At 43.4% G+C, this 24,015-nt stretch overlaps 1 protein-coding gene across 2 annotated transcripts in view; it reads right to left on the bottom strand.

Moving 5' to 3' along the window:
• The window catches only part of si:dkey-22o22.2 (neural-cadherin), an 85,891-nt gene that overhangs the window by 10,553 nt on the left and 51,323 nt on the right, over positions 1 to 24,015 (bottom strand). For both annotated transcript variants that reach the window (XM_054781432.1, XM_054781433.1), the window contains exons 8-20: positions 22,873 to 23,045; positions 22,624 to 22,792; positions 22,373 to 22,543; positions 19,090 to 19,262; positions 17,636 to 17,803; positions 15,026 to 15,275; positions 13,064 to 13,191; positions 12,796 to 12,982; positions 12,579 to 12,722; positions 7,078 to 7,361; positions 3,137 to 3,766; positions 2,067 to 3,063; positions 1,382 to 1,475 (exon numbers count right to left, since the gene is read on the bottom strand). In XM_054781432.1, coding sequence (XP_054637407.1) covers positions 1,382 to 1,475; positions 2,067 to 3,063; positions 3,137 to 3,766; positions 7,078 to 7,361; positions 12,579 to 12,722; positions 12,796 to 12,982; positions 13,064 to 13,191; positions 15,026 to 15,275; positions 17,636 to 17,803; positions 19,090 to 19,262; positions 22,373 to 22,543; positions 22,624 to 22,792; positions 22,873 to 23,045 — 3,568 coding nt within the window. The remainder of the gene's footprint in view (positions 1 to 1,381; positions 1,476 to 2,066; positions 3,064 to 3,136; positions 3,767 to 7,077; positions 7,362 to 12,578; positions 12,723 to 12,795; positions 12,983 to 13,063; positions 13,192 to 15,025; positions 15,276 to 17,635; positions 17,804 to 19,089; positions 19,263 to 22,372; positions 22,544 to 22,623; positions 22,793 to 22,872; positions 23,046 to 24,015) is intronic.

The raw sequence follows: 24,015 nt of genomic DNA, 5'->3' as shown, positions 1-24,015 counted from the left end.
ACACTCAACAAAAACATAAACTCGGGGTGCGGGATGCAAACTGGACAGGTGATCTGCTTTTTGATGACTGGCAATGACAGTACTCCACAGAAATCGTTCGATACTGATTGGTGGCCGGTCCATCGGAACATCCCTTTTGCATCACGTATCACTTTTGTTTTCGGCCCCATCTCGCATTAGCTGAAAATTTTCCTACATACACCAAAAGCCTATTTCTCCCAAGTAGCTTTGACAAAAATGTCTTTAATGCATGTCTAATCCATCCACCTCACAGGTGTGGCATATCCAAATCCTGATTAGTCGGCATGATTATTGCATAGGTGTCCCTTAGGTTGGCCACAATAAAAGGCCACTTGAAAATGTGCAGTGATACTGCTTTGAGGGGGGGCAGAAAGCCAGTCAGTATCTGGTATAACCCTTTGTGACCAATATTTCAGAGAAATAGGCATTCTGCGCACACAGAAAAAGTGTGAGACCTTTGAGTTCAGTTCATGAAAGATGGCAGCAAAAACAAAAGTGTTGTGTTTATTGTTTTTGTTGAGTATATTTGTAAATGTCAAAATTGTCAACAAGTGGTTATGAGCAGCAGGGTGGACGGTGGGGGCACTTTGTTGTCGTTTGTTGTCATGTCCTTATCTTGTTAGCAGGCGAGGGTGACACAATCAAGCGCTCATTTCAGTGCGTAATATTGAGGCCTCGCCTCATTAAACAAGAGGAGTGCACCCTCGCAGCATTTCGCTGGGAATATTCAATACGTCTGCTCATAAAGTATTAATAGCTCAGATCCCCTTTTTCTCCGCTCTCCATCGCATGTCACCGTGTCGCCATGCCACCATCTCTTTGTCACGGTGCACCTTTGTGCTGCATCTCTGTGTGTCTAACTGTGGTTTAAATCTGTCACTTCCTCTTTTAGTTTGCCTTTTTTCTCCTCATTCAACTCCTGCTGCGCCTCACTTGTGACGAGAAAAACCTTTTCTGCTTGCAAGCGTTTCATCCTCAAAACGTCTCATGCAAACTTCATACACATGTCAAAACCTCAACAAATACATAAACTAGGGGTGTCTAAAGTGTGGCCTGGGGAGCTGATTTTTTTATCATCTTCATTGTACATAATGTATCAAAGTGGCCCCCAATTCTTACATTTTTCTGGATGTGGAAAAGTTTGGACACGCAGGCAGTGATGGCACAGTACTTTATAGGTACACCTGCACCCTCCAATGCAAGAGCTGTATGAATTCTAAGCTTGTCTTGTCTTTTATATCAGTTGAGAAGATGGCCACTGAAGTTCCCTTGTAAATAATGTCTAATATCTATGGACAACCAAACAAAATCAGTTTCCCCCGTCCTTATTTTAGCCCATTTGGATATTCTCATTTTGTACCTGGATGGTTTGCCCTCAAATCGGTACGCCTTCTCGCTCCAGTCATCCAGGTCCGGGGACTGGACTTTACCCAGCACTGTTGTCGGGAGCATACCTGGTTGGAAAGAAAGAGTAAAAAACAACAAATTCACTTCGGAAACACAAAAGATCCCTGCAGTGAAACACATTTCAGGTTCAAAGAGGCATAAAGAGGCACACGGGTCATAATCTGACAGCCCGGCAGGAAGTTGTGCACAAGTTAGAGCTACTCACAGTCTGTTCTGTAATGTCTATTCTGCCTTTTAAAAACGTCCTGTTTCTGCGACCAATCTTCCTTTCCTCCAAAGTGCTCGATTATTGTGCATTTCAGTGAGGTTAATGTACGTTTATGTTGAAAAGCCCAAAGAGGACATCCAGTATAAATATCTAACAGAAAACCTTAGTCCTACGTAATATGTTACAGCAGCTGACAGCTGGTCTGAAACACTAAATAAGTCATGTGGACTGCAGCGCGACAGCGTAAGCACTCGACTGTGACAAAGACGTCTTATGAGCACAGAGGTGGTGGCAGCGAGGGCTTTGGGGGGACATGCAAAGGTTAGGACGACCCGTCAGAGAGTCCTCTGCTCAGATTTACTGGATATCGACAGCCACCAATCTTAATCAGCGGAGACAAAGCAGTGTAGGACCTGTCGAACCTACACACCTTCATAACTGTAAACAATGAAGTGGGTGTGTCCTGGAGAGTGCGGGTGGTCGTTCCTGTCGCCAATCACCACCGTCAGTGTGCTGGTGGAGCTCATCGCAGGAGACCCGCTGTCAATCATGAGAATGGGGAGGCGGTACTCCTTCTGGCGCTCGCGGTCAAACGTGCGGAGAGCCGTGATGGCCGCACTCCCGTTACGGAAGTCGGTCAGGTTAAAGTTGGAGGCGTCTGAGGTGAGCATGAGGAGACGTATGGAGAAGGGTCCACCGTTGGAGGAGGTGTCACGGTCGGTGGCGTGGAGGAGAAGCGAGGTGTCGTTCATGTGCACTGCCTGGGGGGCCGCCGTGTTCTCCCAAATGACAGGCATGTAGGGGGCTTCGAACTCCGGCCCGTTGTCATTGATGTCCAATACCGTTACCATGACAATGGCGGTGCCGGTCAGAGTCGGGCTCCCAGCGTCTGCCGCGAGGACCATGATCCTGTGCTGCGATATTTTCTCCCTGTCCAGAGGATGAGCCACCACAACCCAACCCGACTGGTCCACCAGGAACTGACTGTATGGGTCTGACTCTTTGGCAATACTATAAGAAAAGCGGCCATTTTGTCCCGAGTCCAGATCTGTCGCTGTCACCTGAGCAACAATGGTCCCCACTGGAACATCCTCGGACATGGCCGGGGACTCGTAGAACTGAGGGAAGAAGACGGGGGCATGGTCATTGGCGTCTTGAACCTGGATGAGACAGTTGGCCAGGCTGAAGAAGTCAGCGTCCTCGGCCTTCAGAGTCAGGTTGAAAGTCCGCTCCTGCGGCTTCTCAAAGTCCACCTTCTTCTTCAGCTTGATAACGCCGCGACGGTTCACCTTGTCCGTCTCCACAAAAAACTTCCTGTCTTCATCACCCCCGACGATGCTGAAGGTCACTACGGCATTCTCATCCTGGTCTCCGTCGGTGGCGGACACGACAAGAACCTCGTTGTTGACCTCCAGGTCCTCAGTGACCTGAAAAACACAGCAGCTGTGGTTATCACCATGGCGATTGATGAAGATGTTTGTTTGAGACAAGTGGACTCACTTGAGTGGTGTAGACCCTCTGAGAGAAAATGGGCGGGTGGTCATTGATGTCTGAAACCAAGATGGTGGCTGTCCCTGTCCCCGCCAACCCTCCTCCATCCCTGGCCTCCACTACCACCAGGTAGCGCTCCTCCACCTCCCGGTCTAGGGAGCGTAGAACCGTGTAGATGGTTCCCGTGGTGGCATTGATGGAGAACAGGTTGAGGTTGATCTCGTTCCGAATGTTCTTGATGATGCTGTAGGTCAGCATCGCGTTCTTGCCCTCATTGGGGTCGTCTAGGTCCATGGCTCTCATCTCCATGACTGAAGTGTCAGCGGGGGAATTCTCCGGCACTTGGCCGACAAAACACCCATCGACTTCCAGTGCCGGGCACGGGAAAAAGGGAGCGTTGTCGTTGACGTCGCGGACCTCTAACAGCACGTCAGCAAATCCCGTGTGTCCCGCCCCTCCCTCGTCTGTGGCCAGGACGAGGAATCTCCAGGCGGGACGCTCTTCCCGATCGAGGCGGCGCTGCGCGAAAATCCTCCCGGTGCGCTCGTCGATGGTGAACTCGCCGCCGGCACCTTGTCCGTGGAGAGAGTAGCGGAGAGCGGTCTGGTCAGCGTCTTGGTCCGGATCGGTGGCTGAAACCTGTCAAGATAGGAAACACATCATCACTCCATGACCTTCACTGACGCTCTTCAAGATACTCCTCACTACCTACGAGTCCTTATCTGCTGAGCTGTCCTCTCTGTTCATATACTCTACTGCCTACATTGTGTCATTAAGAAATACCAGTTTGGGAAAGCGATTTACAAGACCCATGTAGTATTAATATCATACTACATTGATACAGTGACTAAGCGTCTTAAGCGGAGCTACTCTTCCTCTTCTCTTATCAGTGCTTTTCATTAAGTAGAAATGTTGAGCCCAGCAGATAATGCACATGGAAGCGAGCTGTGCCTCCCTCCTCCCGTGACTCGTTTGCATCCTTTTATCTCCCAGAGTGGCGCCCCGACTGTCACTGCATCCCACCACGCAATTAAAAGTTAATGTTTGCCACAAAAGAAAGCAAAATGACATTTTGAGCCTTTCGTCTCCATCTTGGGGTTGTTTACACAAACCTTTGATGGGATCCCCCTCCTTCCTCTTGTGTGTGTTGCCTGGTGACGTGATGCAGGTAGACAATGCAGAGGGGGCTGGCGCACAGGTGAAGTGAAAACTATTCATTTCAAATAGGATTTTCCTATCTGTTTGCTAATATGAAGACAGACGGGGCTGGAGGGGAGGGGCTGGCCACCGGAACTATGGAGTGTGTTAGCAAAGGAGCGGGCGCACATCAAATCAATTCCAGCAGGCGAGCGGGAAGCGGGCCGGGCGGCGGACTGGGTGACACATCGGATTACTTCCCTGGCCTCTGCGGCGCACTTCCATCTTTATAATCTGATTGAGCTCGGCGGCACATTCACATTAGTGCTCGTTACGGCAGGGAGGTGTGACCAAAGGCTGGTGAACGGTGCAGGAGAAGGAGGTCGACAGACTTTGTGAGGAAACTTTTCTGAGGACCGCTGCTTGACAGGAGGTTTGTTGAACGGTGGAGCTCACGTGCAATGTGTTACCATGCTGACATTGAATCCGCCGACATTGAGCTCTGGTGCTGCAGGACGATTGATATTATTCGTCTGCATACAAGCTGACACATATTGTTCACATCAACAAGACCTTCCATTGCTGAGGTGTTCTGAGGCAGTGCAACGTCTTGGTGTTGACATTTCAAACAGTTTAATCGGAAATCCTATCGGGTGTTATGGTTAAAAACAATTGGTCACTTGATCCAATGTGCACATCAGCAATCTGCAGGGTCACAGAGCGGCTAGATGCTATCCCAGATTGCAACCTCTACCTAACCAGCTTCTTTGTAGCCACTTTGACTCACAGAGTGAGGAACAGTGGCAGTTATAATAAAGACTGAACTATATTGGACACAGTAAATGTAGGGTGACCATATTCTGAATAACGAAAACCAGGGCACTTGGGCCCCCAATGACTCAAATGATAGTCGAACTTTACTCAAGGACGCCTTATACCGTAATTTCAATATTTTTAAAGTATGTCTACTCGACACTTGACGCTTCAAATTTTGCGACTTCACTCTATCATGGGTTTCCAAAAATATATAAATTAATAAGTCATGTTGTTTTGTGGTTGCATACAACCTATTATTAGTCATATAAGCAAATTTGACATATTTTTTGCCTAAATTAAGCATTTTCAAGCATAAAAATAGATACCGTAAAGCACCGTGTATAAACCGCACCTGTGTATTAACCGCCTCCCATTTTCAGGCTCACGGCATAAATGCTTGCCAACTCTTTCATCTCAAATCAACATGCGTAAAGGTACTAAGCAATTTCAAAAAGAAGAATAAAGGAGAAATCTGAACTTCGGCATGTAGATCTTATGGCTAATATTATGGCTAAGCACAGATTAATAATAATAATAATAATAATAATAATAATAATAAAAAATCAAAATAAAGAAATTTGCAATTTTCTGAGATGTTTTGATATCTTATCTTTCACTGCTTCTCTTTTTCTCTATTATTATTTTATTGCATTGCTTCAGTGTGAATTTGAATAAACTCCAACGTTGTATTGTTTTTATTTTACAACTGCAATGTTTTAATGGAAGCTTAAGTTAGCTTCAGTGTATAAAGAGATCGTTTCACTGTGTGAAAATACACACAGCCGTCAGATAAGTTAGTTGCATATACAAGCATTTTCAGCAACTGTACAGCAGAGGGCGCTAAAGTCAAAGCAACTGTCTGACCCACAGACGGCTATTCTAAAATGGACTTCTCGTCAATTTCTGCGTCTGGTCACATACCTGTCATCGTGTATAAACCGCACCCTGATTTTTTGCTTCTTACCAGTGGAAAAAAAGTGGGGTTTATACACGGTGCTTTACGGTAAATGAACTAAAATACAAATATAAGACATTCAGAAGATGCATCCAAAGACTTTGTGATGATATGTAGTATTCCACACTGGTCACTAGGGTTTGGTGAGACACACAAGCACCATACTTGATAGCCGGAACAACAGGCTTTTATTGCAGGTTTAATAATAAGCCAAGAAACCCCAATATGGGCTATGGTTGTGGCCGTAAACCACACCAAGCTAAAAACAAACTCTGACTTCCTTTCTGCCCCCCACTCAGCCCCCCACTCAGCCCCCCTAGGAACACATTTACAGCAACACACACAAGCACAAGTCTTATTTATGTCTTAGATGGATTATTTACTGTTGTTATGTCTACTAAATTGGGTAATACGAGTGTGAAGGTGACTATCGATGTGTTTTTTCATGTCTAGAGGGCTCTAATAAAGTTAAAAAACATATTTAGAAGCTGGTAAACAGGTTTTCTATACTCTAACTACAGAAATATTCGATTTATGAATAAGGAATCCTACTTTGCAGAATTTCACTTATCACGGTCTGGTCTGGGACCAATCAACTGCCATAAACGAGGGACTACTGTATTTAAAGTATGTCTCCTCTGTATGGATTGTTAGAATACAAAACACTACCTTTAATCAAAGACAGTAAAAGGAAGAATGTTCAAAAACGGGCACCAAAATGATTCCAAGAACAGAACGACACAAGAACCTGAGGTCAAATGCTTGCTGACTTTTGGAATGTAACCAATATTTTGCCTCTAAAGTCGCAAGAACTTGGGGATTTGAACCACCGATGTGCAGGACGTCCCCAATTTGACAAGACTTCAACTTGGCAAGCGTCTTTGGCTTTTTGCTGTCAAAAAGTGACATGCAAGTCACATGCAGCAGAGTACCTTCATGCTGGTTGATTTAATGACCCAAATAAAAACAATGAAAACCAGGACATGTCCATCACTTTCGGTTAAAAAGCAGGAGATCCTAAAAAGCGGTTAATTAATTGTACCTCCATGATTAATACAGGAAGTTCCGTCAGCTCCTCTGTGACGACGGCGTGGTATTCCGTCTGGCTGAAGACGGGCGCCTCGTCGTTGAGGTTGATCACCTGCACCACCACCAGCGTCTCGTTCTCCCACTTGCCATCGGAGGCGACCAGTCGCAGCTCATAGCGCCGCTCCATCTCGTAGTCGAGCGGCTGGGCCACAAAGATGGTGCCCACCTCGGGCTCCACATCAAAAATGCCCATGGTGTTTCCCGCGGCGATCTGGTAGCGTAGCTTGGCGTTGGCACCTGTGGAGAGGACAGACCACTTTGAGGGGTTAGGTCCAGTCTTGGATGAAAAGTGCCCTATGTATATCTATTCTATCTATTTGACACTGATAATCTTAATACATTTACATAACTTATATCAATTCTTGCATTTGTGCATCTTTTATTGTAACCTGCCAAGTGACTTTAAATGTAAATGATCAGTCTCCAGCATATTTGCATGTGCATGTTGTAGCCCTGTTCTTTAATATTCTCTACATAAACAAAAAGACATCCACATGCATGAAAAAATCAGCCTTAACATAAATAATAATTCTAACTTTTGATGGATTCAAATCCGTTTCTTATAATTTGGTAATCCTAATCTTATTAATGGAAAGAATAGACCAGAAGAAAAAAACAGAATTCAAACGAGATCTTTCCGTTTTTTCCTGGTAAAGTAGCAGAAATGTGTTTTGCACACTTGGCCTTGGTAAACATGCCTGTGTTGAAACATTCAAACATACACACACACGCACACACAGACACACACACAGATGCATGATGGGAGCCCAGAGGCAGGTCCGCCTGGGTCGGGCTTGCACAACATTTACTGGCACCGAGGAGAATTTAGCAGACTATCACCATCTGTGGAGACATGCAGGACCTTCATCACCACACTGGAGTGTGTGTCTGTGCGTGCGTGTGTGTGTAAAAGCAGAAGCTCACCGGCCCTTCACAGCCTTTGAACACGATGTGTCGTGACACTCTGCAAGTTGCTGAGTGTGTGTGTGTGTGTGTGTGTTGAAATGTGTGTAAGGGGAGTAGCTCCAGCGGTTCCTCGCCTGCAGCAGCCTCACTAATGATCAGCCAGGCCATATGGCAGTGCCCTCTTCTCACTCACACACACACACAATCACAAACACACACACACACGCACACACAGATACACACACGGGGGGCTGATTTAATTTGTGGCATAGCAGGAGGCTCTAAAATGAGATTAAGGTCAGAAGTGAGCTCCTTGTGAGGTAGACCTGAGGGGAAAGTTGTCCCTCAGCTGCGTCTGCAGGTCAACTCTCCAGCGTCACCGCTGCTGAAAGTTTCATGGCATCATGATTTAAAAAAATAGAGAAGGACTTTTCATGAAGCTTCATTGCCTTTCATTCAATAAAGCAGGTGACAGACACCAAATGTGGCACTGAACCACTACAGTCGAACCACTACAATCCAATGCCCCTGAGGTCATACAATTTGGAATTTGACCAATTTGGGGAAAATACACCTCTAAAGTCCCACAAAACCTGAGAACTTCCATTGCAAGATGTCAGCGTACCTCGCGAGAGCTCAGGTCAGTAAGCACCAAACAGTTAAGAAGAATATAGACAGGCAGGTGATGTAAGATGACTCACATGAAAAGCAGTAAGACTCCAGTATCACAATTAAGAGTTCTTTTTACACTTGTATGACACTGAAGAAGGTTAACGCTCAACTTCACTTGAGCCTGGAGTGTGTGTGTGAGCTCATCCACTGAGTGTGTGTATCTGTGACTGTATCTATATGTGTGTTTATGAATGTGTTTATGTGTTTAAGTCTCTGTGTGTGTGCACTGAAGCTCCAGGCGACACAAACAGCCGACTCGGCAGAATTTTAAACAGCCTTTTGATCTCATTACCAGACGCACTTAGTTCGGCAAATTTTCCACTCGGAGGGCCGAGCAGGATGCTGAAATCACACAGGGTGACAAAGAGCTGCGCAGCTTAATCAGCTTTAGAGAAGGGAGGAGTGGGAGGACGGCGAGTTCATCCATGCTACACTCTGCCTTTTAATATCTCAACAAACTCCAAATCAACATGAACACATAAAGTAAATATTACAAACAGCTCAGTATGACACAGTACACAATAACAACCAAATTGTAAAATGAATACCTCTCTAAGAGTTTAAATCAAAAGTGAGCATTACCCGCTTGCTTTGGGGCAAAATGGTGTAGTGACCCGCCACAGCCATAAGATGGAGCTGTGGTGAAAAAATTGCTTTGTGGCAGTTGGCACCCACTTTTATTTTGCATTATAACCACCTACAGGACAGAAGTGAAACAGTATTGCCCTGCACTTAATGATTTTTTTAATGACCTGACTCAGAAGGACATGTTTAAATATTGTTGGACCTTGGCGGAGTTCTAGTTTGGTCTTTGTAAACGTGCAACTTTTATATTGAGTGCAGCTCTTACATTGGTTTTGATGAAGGAAGGTGTGGTAAGGCTGGGTTATACTCCACTCAAACGAGCCAAAAGAGCCGTGCGGAAATCCGCTGGAGAGACCATGTTTGACTTTATACTCCGTACGGCGTCTGCTCCTGTTTTCGATACACTGGGGGCAGTGTATGAAAAACACGCATCTACCACGGTACTAAACTAGAGCAGAAGAAGTTTGCCATTGTTTACTTGACTTCCAACATGGCAACACTTGTGCGTCTACTTCTTGAAGAAGAGGAATTGCGTGGTATTTATTTGCTGCTGCGACAGAAAAGGAAGAGAAGGTGGTCCACTCGTCCTTTGAATAGGAGTGGTGCAATCGCATCTCGTCATTCTTCCCACCACACAGACTTGTACCCCGGCAGGAGAATGTGCTTACAAAAGGCATGCTGAACACCGCAAAAGAAAATAAAAAAAAAAAAACAACTTGACTTAAAACACAACTTGTTTCAGTGTTTCTTTATGATTAAACTATTGTGCGTCAGGTTTGGCTGCCTCATATAACTGCCGGTATTTCTGTACTTCAGCTGCAAGGATCTCCTGCTCGTCTGACATTTTTTTCCGCGAGTGTCCGTCCAAGAAGTTAGAAAAATTTTGAAGGTGCGCGGAGCGGTAATTTTCCGCATGAAAACGGCCGCTCAAAGGGGCGTGGGTGCGAAATTGACGTCATTTGTCCGCACGGACCTCGTGGATGTGGAAAGCATAAACCAGGCTTTACTCCTCGGAGAGCCCCTATAAATCCTGAATATCAACACAAAGGCGGTACCAATATGTCTCCCGATAGGCAGGAGAACGGAAGAGTTAAAGGTTAAAATAAACTGTTGGAAAATATGATTTTTTTGGATGATAATGAGTTTGTTCTGCAGTCGTCTCTCTTTTAGGGCGGTTAATTGGTTTCAGACAGGGATAAGTGAATTTCTGCAAAGTAGGATTCAATATTAATAAATGAATTATTTTCATAGTTTTAGTACATAAAAACTCTTTGCGATCTTCTAAATGTTTTTTAACATTATTAGCGCCCTCTAGACATGAAATAACACCGATATAATCACCTTTTGATTTGTATTACCCAATATTGTAGATATAATCAGAGACAATAAGACATATTACACATAAATAAGATAACAGACTCACACATTAACCGTTACTTATTGTTTTTTTCTGGACAGCGTACTTCCAGCGATGGCTATTCTCTCATCACTGTATTCTAATGGCGGCTTTAAATGGCTTCACACTTGTATTACCGAATACAGTAGTCATAATAAGAGTAAATAAGCCATTTAAGACGTAAATAATACTCCTGCTTGTGTGTGTCACAGTAAATGTGTTCCCTTGGGAACCTTAGTTGCGGGCGGACAGATGTGTGGAGGACAGGAAGTTGGAGAGAGAAGTTTTAGCCTGTCGTGGGTCATGGCCCCAACAGCAGCCCATGTTATTGTTATGATTATTATGTTATTATTATTGCGGCTATTGTGATATAATTTAAACCTGCAATGAATGCCAGTTCTGTCTGATGCTTGTCTCACCGAACAATTACTCACACCTAGTGGCCCATGCTGAATACTACATTCACAATTAGAATGCCTTTTCTGCCGTGTATTTGTATTTTAGTTATTTAATTTATTTATTATTTGTTATTTAATATTTAATTTAATTAGTTCATTTATGCTTGACAATGTAATTTAAATGCTAATGCTGCCCAAAAACAAGTCAAATTTGCTTAAATATGCATATTTGTTTTACTAATAATATATAATATAATAAACTAATGGGTTTTCTCCGGGTACTCCGGTTTCCTCCCACATTCCAAAAACATGCATGTTAGGTTAATTGGCGACTCTACATTGTCCATAGGTATGAATGTGAGTGTGAATGGTTGTTTGTCTATATGTGACCTGCGATTGGCTGGCGACCAGTCCAGGGTGTACCCCGCCTGTCGCCCAAAGTCAGCTGGGATAGGCTCCAGCATACCCCCGCGACCCTAATGAGGAGAAGCGGCATAGAAAATGGATGGATGGATATAATAATATAAATATATAAAAACACATAATATTCAACCACAAAACAGCGATCATTTATTAATCATTTTTGAAATTCGCTCTGGAGTGTGTCGTGATGTTCGAAGTGCGATGTAGCGAGGGATGATTTGTCACGCCCTCCACTGCTCAGACACTTTGTGAAGTCATGTGATGAAGCAGGCTTTAGGTCTACCAGAGCCTCTAAAGCAGAGTGTTATGTCAATTTTAAATCAACATCATTTGGACAAAACAGTTTTTCAATTAGAGCAGCAGGGATGTGGAATTCTTTACCATCAGCTGTTCGAGACTCAACACTTCACAACATTTTAAACTTAATGTCAAGAAATGCCTAAAAGATCACCACGTGTGTCAACATTAGTCCTGTCCCTGCTGTGTAAATATATTGGACTGTTGTTGAGCTGATCTTTCTGCTGGTCTGTTACCGTGTGGTGTTTTGTTCATCTGTGTTTTACATTTTGTACATCAAATGTCACTCTCACACTTGACGCTGTGAGTCGAAGTGAAAAGATGAGAGACGAAGAGAGCGACGCTTGTTTTGTTTATTTGTCGCCTCCTGCTGCACATTGGAGAAGAGCAGGGGAAGAAGAGGAGCGAGGGACAAACACAAAGAGGCAAACATCAAAACTATGGTGCTCAAGGGAGCGGTGACGGCACTCGCTAACAAGCAGTGACAACGACGTGGGGGGAGGGCACAAAAGAGTTGGAGGTCTGGTCGGGGGGGAGGGAGGTGACGGCTGCCGTGTTTTAACGTGCATGTTAGAGAAAGTCGATAGAAACACTAATGCTCAAAACTTGTCAGCTAAATTTGAACACCTATCCATACAAAAGTGAACATCGATAAAGGGTTTCCTACTTCTATGAATATTGGGGATATTTTAAGGAAAGTTTGAGCAACTGAGTCAAAATGGAATGCGCTACTTGGCTGCGACCAGCACAGGCCCTGTTGAGGAAGAGGTGACTGACCTTCGTCTTCGTCGTTGGCGGTAACAGTGATGAGCACATAGCCCACCTCCTTGTCCTCCTCCACGCTCACCTCGTACACCGAGCGGGCAAACGTCGGAGCGTTGTCGTTGACGTCGGTAACAAAGATCCTGACGTAGGCCGTGTCTGAACAGAGGACGCATTAATCGGCAAATATGCAACACGGTGGACTAGTCCGTGTTGGTTCTGTGAGTGGTACCAGTGTTGGGCTGGCCCTGCTGGCCCGATCGTGCTGACTCTGAGCCGTCCTGCGACTGCACCTCGATCAGGTAGGAGGCTTTCTGCTCGCGGTCGAAGGAAGCCCGGGTAGTGATGACGCCACTGCGTGGGTCGATACGGAAGAGCTGCGAGTCGCCGCTCTCGTCCTTCAGGATCGTGTAGTCAACCTGCACAGGCGAGGAAAGACATGCAGAGAAAAAGAAGCAGGAAGTGACAGTCGTGACGAAGTTTCTCAGGGAGATTGTCACCATGCCGTGCAGGCCCGAGTCCAAGTCGATGGCCGACACCTGAGCCACCGACGTGCCGACCTCGGCTCCCTCTGGAACCGTGGCCTCGTAGGTGGACGACAGGAAGAAAGGAACGTTGTCGTTCACGTCTGCAGAGAGGAGAGTTGAACATGAAAGTGTCACAATGACTAACTCAGATTAAAAAAAAAACAAAATAAATCTTTCAATCAGAATTCTTAGTTGTTTTTTTAATCCTGCAAAAAGCCTAAGGAATCCACAAAGCAACTCGCCAGCTCGCCTCCGAGCGCCGCTCAGCCAATTCCATCCTCTGATGTTCTTTGTTGTTCAAAGCCGATCAAGCCTCTCCTCCACTTTCCCTCCATCCACCAGCGACAGATGCTGAGCGGCCCATGAGTCAGGGCCAGCAAGAGGCGGCGTGGAGCCAATGCAGACCAACACAAATCCAAATTTCACTTCATGTCTGTTTTCACCCTCATTATTTCCCAGCATTACACTGTCGCTTGTTAGCTCAGCTTTCTGCAGTTTGACTGATAGATGCTAGGAACGTTAACTATTCACAAAAACAACTAATGAGCTCTCAAAGAGTGAGAGGAGAAGCACTTGCAGCCTCGGTTAAACATCCAGACGCACTTCAAGTCTGAAATATTTGCAGTTGTTTTGGAATGTGATTAACTGATGTGTAGACTCCTGATAAATCTCCTCTGTCATAAGATGCTAAGCTGTTGGTGGAAAAAAGCTGTTTGACAAATGACATATATTAAAATCATCAGCATAAAAGTAAAAATACTATCCTTACACAATTGTAAAAGACAACTGACAATATAGTTACTAAAAAAACAATAAAACAAAGGCAAATACAGGAAAAACAATTTATGTTAAATATTAAAGATACTTTCATATGCAAGAAATATGGTTTCATAACAATAAAACAAAAAAAAATAACAGCAGCAAAAATTAAAAATCAGCAGTAATTTTTCAACAATAAAGTCAAAATATTTTGAGAAAAATCGAATTGAATCGAAACGAATCAAAACGAATCTAATCTAATCTAATCTAATCTAATCTAATCTAATCTAATCTAATCTAATCTAATGTATAAAGACAAAGACGTCATTTTTTTAAATGAAAGACAAACAAAACAAAGTGAAGTTGTGGAAAATTAGGTTGTGGTAAAAGTTATAACATTACGAGAATGAAGTAAAAATATGGGAATAAAGTCATAACTATGACAAGAAGGTTTACAAAAAGAAAGTTGAAATAGTTTGAAATTAAAAAAACAACAGCAGAAATGGAAAAAAAACTGCTGTAATTTTATGCGAATAAAGTTAAAATATTAAGAGGAAAAAGTCGTATTGTAACAAAAAAACCTGTCATCATTTTACAAGAATAAACTTGTAATATGAGGAAAAATAAAGTAGTAATAAAGTTGAAATATTAAAGAAAAAATACGTAATTTTTTAAAAGTAAAAAAAAAGACAAAAAGAAACAGACAAAAAAAGAAAAAGTAATTTTTGGAAATTTGCTTGGAAAAAAAGTGATATTATGGGAATAAATTGAAAATATTATGGGAATTAAGTCATAATATTACAAGGAAAAAATTACGAGGATTTTTGGGGAAAATGTAAAAAAAATACAGCAAAAATGGGAAAAAAAGACTGAAATTAATACTAATAATAGGCTTTTTCACCTATATCACAAAGCTGAGATGCTGTCTTTTTCTTGCAATAACTTCTTAGCATTTACAAAATACCAAAGTGGCCCTTGCATCCTTTCCTTTTTCATAGCCTCGTTGTGGCCCTCACTGATTTATGCACCATAAAAGACTGTATACGAATAAGCTCACGAATAAAATAGCATTAAGTAAAAGATGAAGGAATAATTCATTACATAAAGAGGCTGACATTCACAGCAATAATGTGATTAAAAACTACAGTGTTCCTATTAATAAGGTGGTGTCCTCACCTGTCACGTTGACGTAGACTGTGGTGAAGGAGGCCAGTGGCACGGCGGCGACGTTCTGCACTCGAACCCTAAGGGCAAAGAAGCGCGTGGTCTCGTAGTCGAGGTTCTCCGCCACCAAGATGGACGCTGAGCCGCCCGCCCGGTTGGGTTTGATGTAAAAGCGCACCGGCATATTGGTCTCGGGCACCTGGCCCTCCTCCAGGTTGTAGGTGACCCTCGGGTCGCCCAGGGCGGACGTGGCCTTGACGGTCTGGGTAGGGTAAACAGGATAGTTAGTAGTAGTATTTCCAAAACAGTTAACAGTTTCATTATTATCTCATTTTTTTGTTGAACAGGTTTAAGTTCCACGTACGAAATCATAAACACATAAAGCAGGGGTGTCCACACTTTTTCCACAGAGGGCCACATAGTGAACAATGAAAGGATGGGGCCGCTTTGAGATGTTGTAAAGCAACAAGAAGTTACAAATATTTCAAGAAAAAAATGCATCTCAGCTTTGTGATATACTGTCGGTGAAAATGCCCATGATTGCTAACGTTTATTTTGAAAAGTGTTCCAAATATTTCAACTTTCTTCTTAAACTATCTGTGTGAATTTACGTCTTGTAATATTATGACTTTATTCCCATCATATTTGATTCTATATCTACACCCCGAATGCAAGGAATGCCCTGTGGGATACATTGTGGTCATTTGCGACCATGCATTACATTACAGGCTTTGAGCTGATGGAAAGGATATTTCTGACGTGTGCAGAATGCAGCCAGAGAGGGGACAAGCTCCTCCTGGTTCGGACACAACTTCTGGAGGTCGTTCATCTTCACAATGACTCTGACAAAGTTCAGACACACAGAGCGAGAGCTTGGCCATGACGATGCGTGAAAAGAACCCCAGTGCTTGTCGCCTTTGAGGGTTACGGCCTGCGGATCGTTCCTTCTAAGGATATGAAGCTACACAAACGCTCAGAAGGGCGAACTTGGATTCTTGTTGCTACGAGATATGACTTTAAAAAAACATTCTGGAACATTCTGACAATCACAGAAGTACAAGAGCTGTATAAAAAATTCAGTCTTAGATAATAATCAGATAATAATGCTCACTTTTGATGGGGACTGTCAGAGAGATATCAATCTAACACTTTATTATTGCATTTTGTAGTTTACATTGTGAAAACTTCACATTAAAGTAGTTCACTGACATAAAACGTGTTCCTTGTCTATTACATGACCCTCACATAACCTCTACATCTCCTCCAAAAAATGCTACGTTGGTCCGAGCCTGGAAAAAAAAAAACCCCACAAAGTTTCCACTAAAGGTACCGTGTTTCCTGGTGGTGATGCAGGAGGACGCTGAGTGAGAAATGCTGTCCAAGCACTTAAAACACTGAAACACTCTCAGCCGGACCATCAGCTGCACCATCACGCCACCTACTACACACCTAACACACACACGCACACAAGCTCCCATTAAGGTGGCTGCAGAGCATGTGGCTGTGCAAGTATGGACAAAAGTGTTGGGACACAGATCTTAATGAATGAATCAGGCAATGAGAGGTTGGACCTGAGTCGTTAGTTGTCCATGAATCTTCATTCATCATCTTAGCAAGACATTTTGGACAACTTGTTGGGAACATTTTGGGTAAGACCCTTTTCTGTTCCCATGAAGACTTTCTTGGAGGAGGTTACTGTGGGAAAAACTACGACATCTTTTAGATCAGGGGTGTCCAAACTTTTTCCAGTGAGGGCCACAGGCTGAAAAATGAAAGGATGCAAGGGACACTTTGATATTTTGCAACGCAACATATGTAGATATGCTAAGATGCAGTTCAGCTTTGTGATCTAGATTCAAAAGGCTATTATTATTATTATGGACCTTTTCTCCATAAATTACACTTTTTAAAAAAAATATTTTTTTCCCTTCTGTTGTTTATTTTTTTCAAATATTTCAACATTTACATTTTCTTTTTACTTTGACTTAGATAACATCTTCGTTCTTTATTACGTATTTCAAATTTATGCTTAAAAAAAAAATGCTTAAAAAATATTTCCCATAAGATGACCATTTTTTTCTCGCAATATGATAACTTTATTCTCCTAATATATTCTCCTAAAATTACTGCTGTTTCTTTTCCCATTTTTGCTGTTGTTTTCTTATTTAATTGTATTTTTAGAATGTGCCGTGGGCCAATAAAAAAACAGCTTCGGGTCGCAAATGGACACCCTTTGGTCCTCCACCTTCCGCAAGAGTGGAAGCTGTTAACGCTGCAAAGACTACACATTTTATTCACTTTTCACTTCCCATGGGTGTCCCAGTACTTTTGTTAAAAAGTCATGTGTGGTGAAGTTTTAAAATAATCTTATATCCGTTAAAAAAAAACAAAAACTGACAGCACGTGCCCGCCTCCGCCTCGTTAGCGATGTAATAAACAGCTTGCTAAATTTAAAACTCCTGTTCCTCCACCGTGTGATGAGAACAGCGGGGTAGAGGAAGGAGCCATGGCACTCATTAGCAGTACAGTATGAACAGGTGTACTTAATGAAGTGGCCACGGAACGCAACGACAACGCGAGCGGACCCAAAGGAGAGAGAGGTGTGTGTTCCTGTGGGCTCACCACAATTTTGGCGTCTCTCACGGTGTTCTCGGGCACAGTGACCCAGTACTCGAACTGCTGCCAGTGGGGGGGCTGGTTGTGGACGTTAGTGATGATGACGGTCAGCTCCACAGAGGTGCTGCGGTTGCCGCCGTCCGATGCCACGATCTGCTGGTTGATCTTGGATGTCTGCGAGGAGGAGACGCATAAAACATCACACATACAGCAGACACACACAGAAAAATGATGTTAATGAATGTAGTATGTTAATTATTTTATTTATGTTGTATTCCTTATTTCATCATTTAATATTATTGAATTTACTATTTCTTCTCAAATAATGCTGCTAATTAAACATGCTAATACTAATCCAAGATATGCTTGGCAGTTAAATATATTTCAATAAAAAAACAGCCTACTTCTTCCCCTTTCAGTGTCACCCTAGTCCTCCTTTGTGATGTTCTAATGTGAGCCAGGTTTAATTGTATTGTTCGACTATGCCCTGGGCCAATGAACAACAAGCTGCGGGTTGCAATCGCCCCGCGGTCTGCATTTTGAACCCCACTGATGTAATATGTATTCATTTCTAACAAAGCAGCCTGTGAGTGAAGGTTAAAAGAGTGGGCGAAGACACGTGAATTACTAAATTTGGAAATGAAGTGTCCTTGAAAATAATATTGGTTAAAATACAAAAACATGTTTTTGAAGCACTCTTTGTTCTAACTTTATCTTTGTTGGCGCCTTCAACGATGGTCCTCACAAGTGTAATTCTTGAAAGCAGGGGTGTCCAAACTTTTCCAGAAAGGGAAAAATTAATGGCTGCTAAGATATCTGAACATCTTAGCTTTGTGTTGTGGGTGACAAAGCAAATTAGTCTCGTATCTGATCATATATCTCATTCATACCATATTTTCCGGACTATACGTTGCACTTTTTTCACAATTTGGCTGGTCCTGTGACTTACAGTCCAGTCGCACTTCGAATTTTGCAGCTTCACTCTATTACAGTTTCTCAAAATATATGAACTCATTCAATACCAAAGACGTCGTTATACGTTTTTACAAACCTGAACGCCCGATCCCAAAGACATATTTATACGTCTTTTACGTTTTTTTGCATGAGAGGCAAAAAGAGGTGATGACGCAACTGCATACAAATAGATGCCATACAAACATCCACAAGGTGGCAGAAGTGAATGAAATCAGAGCTCGGCATGTGAATTTGAATGGAAAAAACATATATGACAGCAAGGAGGAAGTGGAAGAACGCGGAGGAGTGTAGCGTGCAGAAGGTTATGCACTGTAGGGAAATTTTAACGCGTGCACACGCACCCACACGCACACATGCATGCACACACAAGATCTCGTGTCACAAGACAATTCCATTTGAAAGACGCTCACATACACTCCAAAAAGTGATGACTAATCACTCCGGGACGGTGTTTCTCAGGGGCTGTCATGGATGCTTCATCTCACCTGTGAAATGGGCTGGTTGACGTAGATCCATCCTGTGCTGGGGTTGATGTGCAGGTAAGATGGTTTCTGCTTAGATAGTGAGTAGGTGATGGCCGCGTTGCTGCCCTGGTCGTCGTCGTGCGCTGCTGCTCGCAGGAAACTCGTTCCCACCGGGGTGTCCTCACGAAGGAAGTCTGAGTGATGTGATGACAGAACATAGGTCACATGCTGCTGTTACAATTAGCGGTGTCGGTCTACATTTACCAGAGACTGGATCACAAAGTACAGATTGCAAACTGTGGCGGTATTAAATATTTGATGTGACTGAGGACAACATGGCTTTATTGTCCTCTCAGCAGATATGTTAATAGCGCCCAGCGCAGCATTGTGTCACCTCACTTTGCCGTTTCTCGGTCTGCAAAGTCAACAGATGCCATTTTCACTTTTATGGAAAACAAGCCCAGTTCCTGCTGACTGGGCCGCGTGTCAGTGCTGATCACGCAACAAAAACACGCATCAGAGGCGAGAGGAGAGGAGGATGTTTGACTTCCTGATGCCGCGTTTCAAGCATCATGTCGGAGATAATGTTGTTTTTTGGTTGTTGTTTTTTTTACAACTCGTGTCAGGTTCTACTGAGGAAGCCCAAAACTCCCATGGTGCACTTCTACAAAGATAGCGGCCCGGCAGAGGATGGTTGGCAAAAACATTTGTGTCAGTTGCTGTTTTTGACTTTAAATATAACCATGATGTACGCCAACATCCATGCAAAAGGGTTCAGGTACAGTCAAACCTCGGTTTTCATACGCCCCACTTTTCATATGATTCGGTTTTCAACAAAAAAAATCACCTGCAATTTGTCTCAGTTTTTGCGCAGTATTGCACCTAACAAACTAGTTTGTTTGCCCTGTACTGTAACATTCTGTATAATCGAGTACCCAAACAAAGCACCCTAGGCATTGGTGCATTTTTTATTGCGTGCGACTGCTAAATAACTCGCCATGGGGCCAAAGAAAGTTGCGAGTGTCAATAATTTGATAAAGAAGGTGAGAAACACTATTGAATTCAAGGAATAATCCATCACAAAGTACAAAGATGGCACCCCCTCCCTTTTGCGTCTTCGCTCCTCACCGTATTCACCAATACGTCTTCAATAATGGCAAAAATGATGTTAAATGTCCATTTATCCATTTCATTTGCCATTTACAATTATTTCACATTGTTTTCAGAATGTAAAACTATAATTATTCTCTATTAAATGTATTTTTTGTATATTTTATATATAATATTTTTGGGTGTCTGGAACGGATTAATTGGATGTACATTATTTTTAAAAATTCTTTCGGTTTTCAGAGTTCTGCAGAGTTCTGGTCGGTTTTTGGTGTTGAGGATAGTAGTTCCGGCTAGTTGGTGCGGTCACTTAAGTAGAGCGTTTTGCTTCTCAAAACAATATGCGTTCAAAAGAGTAATACATTTGCATCACAAAACCGTTTTCCACGAAAAAGGCAGACCTCACAACCACTCGGCATTACTTTCTCTCCCTTTGCATCACTGCGCGCTGCCGCCTGCGTATGTGTTTCACAGTGTTCACATGCGCGGATGTTGACTGCTGCGATGCGAGAGATTTAAACTGACAGCTAGGTTGGTATTGTCACAAAAGAAACAAAAATGATGCAGGCTTGTAATTATCTGGGCTGTAACAACAAAAATGGGTCTGTATCACCCTATACTGGATATTCCATTGTTATCCTGTTACGGACATTGCTACTTGACAACTTTACTTCTTGTCATATAGGCTATAAAGTGGGAACCAAAGTGGCCAAAATGAAACATTCACACTTCAGCCAGGACAATTACGTTCCTACATACCCAAGACAGAGGAAGAAACATGCTTTGAAGAGTTCTGCTGTTCCAGCACCCCAGGTAAAAAGTAGCTACTCGCTAATTATATGCTGCCGGTCAACGGTATTACACTCAGAACAGGCTATCAAGTATCAGGTAGTAACATTGTGTGCAGCAAATCACCAAATGGCTCACTGGGAAAACCCCTGCCCTCGAAGAAGTAACAACTTTAATTTAAACAACACTGCAGACTACTACAGACAAGCATCTGCTTCAGATATTAATATTATTAGAATTTATATATCAGTCTAAATGTATGGTGATGAATGTTGGAAGAATTCATGTCCCAGAAAGATTTCAATCTGGCTGTTAAATAGTTAATGAGGCACTCTCCTAATCTGACGAGGACGACTTGTGACGCGACGCTTATCAAAACACATATTTGCACACATCATAAACAAACACGCACTTGCGGGAGCCGCCGGCAAATATTTCATCAGCCTTAAGAGCTTCCCTGGATGACGAGGATGCGGAATGACGACTAGCAGCCGACTAACAAACTTCACCTGATCCCACCAGCACCCAACAGAAGGTCTGGCGGCGGCGAGCGGAAGTGGGCACGAATGACAAGGGGAGGAGGAAACTCTAAAGCCGAGTGCATCTCCGTCTTGTGTCACACAAAACAAATCCGAGGGAGGACAAGCTGAGCGACAGCTGAGAACATTCCCGAGTGTGAGCGCAGCTGATGAATATTAATGAGCAACAGCTGCGCTCGTACGAACATGGAGCCCAAGAGGTGGGCCACCGGTACCAGTTAGCTCAAATAAAGACTATGGCTGTGTTTCAAACGGAATACTTCCTTCACTATACTTCAATATGTATACTATGTATATTGCGTACATAGTTCCTGAGTGAGTCAATATGACGGTGTAGTGCTGTCCCAAATCCATTACTGTTGTTGCACACTTACTGGAATGACGCTCACAATATTTCTCCACTTCTTCTTCTTCTTCTTCTTCTCTCCTTTCTAGTTGTGAATTGCAACCACTCAAGATAGTCCCTCCTCTTCTGCTACGTAGCCAAGACTACTGAACATTAACCATTGGGGCGTGTTGAGTACAGCATCTGAATACTGAGTACTGCATTTTGTTGCACTTCTCAGTGTGAATGCACTTATGTAATCAAAAGATTTACAGTAGGTGTACGTAGCCAAGTGCAGCAATTGACACAGTAGTAATAGCAGTAGTTTCATTAGCAGTGCTAGTTACTGTGTTGTTGTTTTTGGTGGCACAAATAGCTGAAGTACTACACTTCGTTTGCAGCCATAACAACTGTATTATTAGTTGCAATACAACTTAATATACAGCTTCAGGACAATCATTTGTAGCTTTAGCAGCAATGCCGCCACAGAAATAGCTCAAAGCGTAGTAGTTGATGCTAAGGCTTATAAGTAGTTAACTCTTACACTGGTAGCGGCTGTTCTCAAACTTGGGATCGTTGTCGTTCTGGTCGGCAATGAGGACAGTAATCTGACAGATGCCAATGAGCGGCTCCTCGGCTTGATCCGTAGCCGTCACCGACAGCGTGAACTCCCTCTGGCGCTCACGATCAAAGCTCACCGTCGACGTGATGACACCTGCCAGGCGACGCCATGAAAGACATGTCAGCGTGTGACGCTAGTGAAGACAGATACCTGAAGTGGACTGTAGAACCTACCTGTGTCTGGATCAATGTCAAAGCCAGACAGCACTGCGTCTCTGTGCATGATGCCATATTTGACCTCTCCATTCACCCCCATGTCGGCGTCACGGGCCTGGACCTGCAGCACAAATGTCCCGGGCGGCTGGTTCTCCAGGACTGCGGCGTTCAGACTGTAGTTCTGACACTGTGACGACAAATAAACAAAAACATCACATCTTTAAGTTGCTAAACTGAGAGGAACCTTTGTGTTCCAAACTGGATGACCTCCTGGAAGATGGGCTTGTTGTTGTTGATGTCATTGATCCCTACAATGACCTCAGCAGAGCTGCTGAGCGGGTACGGACCGCCGGACGCGTTATCGTCGGTGGCGGTGATGGTGAGGACGTACTGAGGACCCCTCAGTCTGGGGGGAGGACTCCGACGTAGCTTAATGATGCCTAGAAACACACAAAGACACACTCGATAAAGCAGAAACTAAACAATATATGTTCTACAGACCATCTACATTCTACAACACAACAGTAGCTTTTTTTGTCGAAAAGGTGCAAACAGGCGTCCCATAACTAGTCCTATGGGGTAACGTAGATTGGATTGGATTTCCACTTCCACACACGTCACAAACAAGGCTACGTGCTAACATTATTACGTCGCAAGCCATCAATGCTTGTTTTTCAATCTAGTTTCTTTGGTAGGCTTCTTGTTGCCAAGGTTATAATGTTAAAAATATCCTAATTGTGTGATCTGTGAGTAATACATGAAAAGTACAGTCTAGTAGATTCGTTATGCTGCTTCTTCTATTCCTGCTTCTTGTCAACCTAGCATAATAACTCAAGTTTGAAGAGAGCCTCGTGTGGTCAATGGAGGAAGTGCAGATATGACAACTTTGAGCGTGGGAGGTTTTAAAAAAAAAACATTATTACGAGTGGTGTGTGTGTGTGTGTGTGCGTGTGTGTGTGTCTGAAAACAAATGTCATGTTTTCATGTGCGGAATGAACACAACAGAGCCAAGGAGCACACAAACAAACAAAGTAACACATAAGCAGCTTTGCGGGCGACATGAATGGAGGCTGCGAGGGAGCGAGTGCGTCTACATGAAAATATTTCCCAACACTTTGAAGTGACAAAGCTCAACATCCCAGTAAGCCAAAGGCCATCTGCCATGTGTGTGTGTGTGCGAGACAATAAAAGACTCTTATTCCATTTATATGCACACATTTATCGCTTCAGAGGCGTGTGTGTGTGTGGGTGTGTGTGTGTGCAGTAAAGAGAAGAGTGTATGCCGGGTGATAAGGTGACACACACACACACACACAAGATAAACACCACAGCTGAATATCAATAAATAATTATGTGTGTATTCATGTTTTATATTCATGCATGCTTGGTGTGTTGGGGGGTTTTTGTTAA

This window comes from Dunckerocampus dactyliophorus, chromosome 7, assembly GCF_027744805.1.
Source record: "Dunckerocampus dactyliophorus isolate RoL2022-P2 chromosome 7, RoL_Ddac_1.1, whole genome shotgun sequence".
In the NCBI taxonomy this organism is placed as follows: Eukaryota; Metazoa; Chordata; class Actinopteri; order Syngnathiformes; family Syngnathidae; genus Dunckerocampus; species Dunckerocampus dactyliophorus.
Note: the sequence above shows the minus strand (reverse complement) of the source record. Positions and strands in the feature narration are given on the sequence as shown.